General features: G+C 44.9%; 1 protein-coding gene across 2 annotated transcripts; it reads right to left on the reverse strand.

Annotated features, from left to right (window-relative positions):
• Positions 1-482: 482 nt before the first annotated feature.
• Positions 483-4,771, reverse strand: LOC109522143 (protein unc-119 homolog B-like). 2 transcript variants are annotated; one of them, XM_019880450.1, is made up of 5 exons: positions 4,410-4,771; positions 3,885-3,998; positions 3,461-3,560; positions 3,216-3,388; positions 483-718 (listed from the first exon to the last, which is right to left on the reverse strand). In XM_019880450.1, exons 1-5 carry the CDS (start codon positions 4,621-4,623, stop codon positions 606-608), a joined length of 714 nt encoding a protein of 237 aa, XP_019736009.1. In that variant the 5' UTR covers positions 4,624-4,771; the 3' UTR covers positions 483-605. The 2 variants fall into 2 exon arrangements, with proteins under 2 accessions (XP_019736009.1, XP_019736010.1); XM_019880451.1 differs by lacking the exon at positions 3,885-3,998.
• Positions 4,772-5,489: the final 718 nt, after the last annotated feature.

Raw genomic sequence — 5,489 nt, forward strand, 5'->3', positions numbered from 1 at the left:
TTCTGACAAACACTGAGAACACACTGTGACACTCGGGGCTTGAATAAATTGTTTTGTGTGTTTATGTGGGTGTTGCTGCATGTTTGATTGAAAGGACATCTTTAAAAAAAAAAACTAAAATGAGGCCTAGCATATTTGAGACCACCACAGCAAAGCCTATTTGGTCACAGCAGTCACCGGTCAAAGTAAGATTGCAATTCATACTCAATATTATTTTTTTTTTTTATACAAGTGCATCTCAATAATTTTGAATACCATCGAAGAGGCTTTTTTAAAAAAAAAATGTCATTACCTCAATTCAAAAACTCTTTATTCTGTAGCTTCAGTCATATACCGACACATGGGGAAATATTTTCCGACCTAAATTCCATATATTTTAAAAATTATATATATGATATGCTTTATGTAATATTCTAATTGCTTGAGTTAATTCAAATTACTGTATAAAAAATAAATCATGAAATATGTCACTGAATTAAATGAAGTTTTCCACAACATTCTTTATTCATTGAGATACACCTGCATGCCCGAGTACATGCATGCATTTGCGTTTTACCTGTGCATAAATGTGTTGCCGTTCATGAGTGTTACATGCTTGCAGCTATTCACTGCCCTCCGTTATATGCATAGTCAGCCTTGTTGTGCATGACCAGTCTGTTCTCCACAAAATAAAAGCTGTCGGAGCGGGTCTCGTAGGGAGAGTCCACCATCTGACGAACTGAAGCAACAAAAGACAACACAAGCAAGTTAGCCGTCCCTACATCACAAACGTTGGAGGTATGATCGGTGATACATTTAGAATGCCAGTTTTTATATGACTATGAGGTCCTTTCTTATTCCTGAGGAAAATTCCATGAAATACAAGAGGAGGAGCAGGCGTGGTTTCATGTGAACAACTAAAATGAGGCTTTAAATTCCCCTCAGGCGGGTGTTGATACAATGCTCAAATGTGCATGACGTGTTGGAGAGGTTATTGATCGCTCTGATCTTCCCTCCACTTCACAGATCCATTCCTCCGGGAAGCTGCACTGGAAAAACGTCCATTCAGTCAAGTGGCTCGTGTGTCTTCTGAAAATTACAAGCTGTTGAGTTCCCTTTTTTTGTTTGCTTGTTGAGAGCACCATATGCAGGTATAGTGTTTAATTTTTTCAAACACAGCGATAGAAAGAAATAGGGTAGAGGTGGTGTCTATTTCTTCCCCTCAGGGTACAATTTACACGAATGTACAACACACCTTTGTAACTGTACTAATATCAAGGGCCAATAAAGTGCAAATATATACAAAGGTTCAGTTTCAGAGGCAAATTGATAGTTCAGTTCCTTTGGCCATGCTATATTTGATATCAGACCAATGGAGATCAAGCTGGAGATTGTAAATGGGATGGTTGCGGCAGCAGAAAAATAAATGTCAAATTAAATCAGGTCAGCGTGACTTAGTGAATTGCCAATCAAGCAAACAAACAATTCAAATTTCATTGTCACACGTATGCATGTAGCCGGCAACTCAAGTGGGGGGGGTGAAAAGGGGGTGGGGGTTGCCCCAATAACCCCAAGCCACACACCCCTGAATGTGTTGGACAGAAAGGTTAGGATGTACCTAAATCGACAGCATATGGCTCAACCTTCAGTCCACGCCCCCGAACATAAATTTTATAAAGCATCCGTATGGAAGAAAGATGCGTCCAGCCGAACAGAAAGCAGCTATATATCGACAGTAAGGTTCAAAATCTGCCGTCAGCAATACTCGTCTCTTCCCCCATGTTCCTTCTCCCAGTTGACAATCATCTTGAGGGGCCATCATTTCCAGGTGCTCACCCCAGCATCAGCTGTGCTTTGCATGCCACTTCTTACCCCAACAAAGGACACTGAAAAAAAACGAACTGAAGCAAACCATACCACAAAGTGGCCGCAAGGCGTAGATAACCGATCTGTACTGTACCATCCTCCACAGTGGCATGCAGTGAGTCATTTGTTTTGGAAAATTGTCACAACGGTAACGGAATGATAAAAAGACAAAGGGATCCTCAAACAAAGCTTGTCCCCCCCCAAAGAAAAATGCCCCAATAACCCCAAGCCACACACCCCTGAATGTGTTGGACAGAAAGGTTAGGATGTACCTAAATCGACAGCAAATGGCTCAACCTTCAGTCCACACCCCCGACCATAAATTTTATAAAGCATCCGTATTAAAGAAGGATGCGTCCAGCCGAATAGAAAGCAGCTATATATTGACAGTAAGGTTCAAAATCTCCCGTCAGCAATACTCGTCTCTGCCCCCATGTTCCTTCTCCCAGTTAACAATCATCTTGAGGGGCCATCATTTCCAGGTGCTCACCCCAGCATCAGCTGTGCTTTGCATGCCACTTCTTACCCCAACAAAGGACACTGAAAAAAAACGAACTGAAGCAAACCATACCACAAAGTGGCCGCAAGGCGTAGATAACCGATCTGTACTGTACCATCCTCCACAGTGGCATGCAGTGAGTCATTTGTTTTGGAAAATTGTCACAACGGTAACGGAATGATAAAAAGACAAAGGGATCCTCAAACAAAGCTTGTCCCCCCCCAAAGAAAAATGGTGGATGTCCTGTATTGTAGCCCGTTGTTTGCTTTGTCGCAGTTCTCATCCATTGTTGGATTCACTGGTGGGTTACGCAAACGCTGTCATGTTCCGATGATGTCACCTTATTTACGTAGCTGACTCGCTGATCTCCATCACAACGACACACCCCACGGTGGAAACCCAAGTCAGATCAGGGTTTCAAGTTCCCAAAGCAAAAGACAGACTATGCCCTGAATTAGTTGTCGGCCAATCCCAGGGAGACTGCGAATGGTCTTTTGAGTGAGACTTGATCTCATGTTAGCTTGACAAATGTTCTTTGTGAAGTCTTTCCCAACCGCGGTGCGGGAAATTATCCAATTTCACTTAATTGGTCTATGCTAGCGACATCAGGATACTTGTCCACTCGATTGCAGAAGGTACAATGCACCTGTGTATCTACCTGTTGGCACTCATGCACCAGAAAAATAGCTTTGTGTTCAACTAAACGGGCCCATGTTTCACACTGTGTGAGCGCATCTGTACTTTGGGTGACATTATTGTTTGGTGCTATGCTGTGACTTTTGTGTCATGTAAAACATGACAACAATGGAAACATCGTTCTATTTATGTGAGCCACTACATTGCCAATGGTCCATGGCAGCAGCGCACTTACCCAAGCTCTCGGACAGCTGAGGGAACTCGTAGATGTGCTCACAAGTATTCCGGCTGTTTGGGATGCAGAAGCCAAAGTCAAAGTCGAAGCTTTTCAGTAGGCGATCTCGGAAATAGTGCCGCTCGATCATTCGGAAGTTGTTAAGAGGTCGGTTCCCGACGGTGAATTCCACTCTGGTAAGACGGAGAAGATCACAGACTGAAGTCACGGGGTTTGTGGAGGAGGTTGATAATTTAGTCACTTACGTGGCTCCCACGGTCATCAGGCGCAGAAAGGCCGTGGTGAACTGGTAGCGTGCAAACCGCCCCGCGCTTCCATCGCTCGCTCGATTTTCATTGTCCTCCTCTACAAGCCATAGCAAAAGGGAGATGTTTTTGTTTCATCCGACATCAACCTCCAAACCCCCTTGACATACGCGACCCGAGGCGTAGTTTCAATTTGGTGAGTATATGTTGCTTTGTAATCATCACTGACGATTAAGTTAAAGCGAGGCCATGGCGCACAGTGTGGGCAAGCGATGGGTACCTGAGCATCAACCTCCAAACCCCCTTGACATACACGACCCTGAGGCGTAGATTCAATTTGGTGAGTATATGTTGCTTTGTAATCATCACTGACGATTAAGTTAAAGCGAGGCCATGGCGCACAGTGTGGGCAAGCGATGGGTACCTGAGTGTGGAGGTTTGGCGATCTCAAACAGAACAGTGCCTGTCTCCAGGTCTCTGATCTTGAAGCGTACAAAGTCGATGTTGTAAATATTGTCCTCGGGTTTACAGAGGTAGCCTGGGATGATAACAGACAGTTTTGCCTCTTAGGACGTCAAACCGTCACACAGTATAGTCATTCTTCTAGTGCACGCTGAATTGCCTAACTAGTGAAAAGAGGACAAGAGTGTTCTTTCTAGTACCTTGATGGATATCAAGGATTTGAAATTAATGCTCAAACGGCACGGCCACCCACTTGTGGGGAGAGAAAGAAAATATTGTAGCCTGAAGCTACCATTTCATTTCATGCTTAAATTTTAACAGGGTTTTCAATGGCAAAAGCTATCCAATAACTCCGACTGCAATTGGACTTTAATTGTTCACGCCGTGTATTCTGCAGGCTGTTAAGAGGTTATTTATGTCCCCATACATTGTCAGTAAGGGGGGCGATAAAAGGGCCAATTTCAAGAGGCTCTGCAGGGAGTCAAACCTCGTGTGGGCAGCCGCAGTCCGAGGATATCCTCCGGCGTGACGGTTCCGTTCTGCGCCCGCAGGTCGTCCTCGGTGACGGGCCTGCTGTCCACCTGGTTCCTCCGCGATTTGAGCCGCTTGAGAACCCCTCCGCTCGGCTTGCGTTCTCGCGGGGGGGCCGCGGAGCCGTGGCCGCAGCCGGAACTTTTGTCAGCCACCGGCGCGTCGCTCATCTTTGACTTCCCTCGTAGAACCTTGTCTGATAAAAACGTGCTATTTCAATGCTATATAAAGATAGCGGCGTAGATTGCGAATGTGGAAGGAAGGACCAAACTCTTGATTTTGTCTGCGCATGCTGTACTGTTGCCCAGACAACGCCAAAGCGTGGGGCCGGTGTAGAAGTTCTTCAAATGTCCGCTAGGGGGTAATGAACACTCTTAAATTGTCATAACCAGAGGTAGAGCGCTAATTGCGGTCGTGTTCGAGCAGAAGTTTTAATAATCAAAACGTGAAACTACTCAAGGTAAATACCAACCAAATTTCAAACATTAAATCAACTCCTGAAGGAAGTGAATTTTGGGGTGAAATAAATTTGTGGTTTTGGGCACGGCTGCCTCAACAGTTCTGACTTTCAAGGTTTCAAATCTTGGCCTTCCGTTGTGGAGTTTTTTTTCTCCACTTGCTTGTGCCCGTTCTCTCCAGGTACTCCAGAGTCCAAGAACATGCATCTCTGGTTTATTGAACATTCGACCTATTCCATAGTAAGGAGATGCGTATGATTAATTGGTCGTCTGTATGTGACCTGCGATTGACGGATGACCAGGCCAGGGTGCATCTTACCTCTCGCCCAAAGTCAACTGGGATAGACTCCAGCTCTCATGGGGACAAGAAAGTGGATGGATGATAGATTCGGGGTTTTCATAAACTTTAGGCTATAATATTTGAGTTTCACGACTGACTTAAGTGCTCAGGTAACAACCGTCAAAGCTCACCTGTTTTGTGGGTTTGGTCATGTGACATTTGCAAGCTGAGCCCTTAGGCACGCTCATGACATTTTCAGCCAACTGCAAGTGACGAAATGGCCACCCCCTGAGATTGA

Source organism: Hippocampus comes, unplaced genomic scaffold, assembly GCF_001891065.2.
Source record: "Hippocampus comes isolate QL1 unplaced genomic scaffold, H_comes_QL1_v1.1 scaffold68, whole genome shotgun sequence".
Taxonomy (NCBI): Eukaryota; Metazoa; Chordata; class Actinopteri; order Syngnathiformes; family Syngnathidae; genus Hippocampus; species Hippocampus comes.

What these genes read in the sequence shown, in the direction of transcription:
- LOC109522143 (XM_019880450.1), bottom strand. Translation starts at nt 4,623, where the DNA reads ATGAGCGACGCGCCGGTGGCTGACAAAAGTTCCGGCTGCGGCCACGGC. An exon ending in CGCCAAACCTCCACACTCAG is followed by an intron (nt 3,561 to 3,884) that starts GTACCCATCGCT and finishes TATGGCTTGTAG; the next exon opens with AGGAGGACAATGAAAATCGA. An exon ending in CTGATGACCGTGGGAGCCAC is followed by an intron (nt 3,389 to 3,460) that starts GTAAGTGACTAA and finishes CCGTCTTACCAG; the next exon opens with AGTGGAATTCACCGTCGGGA.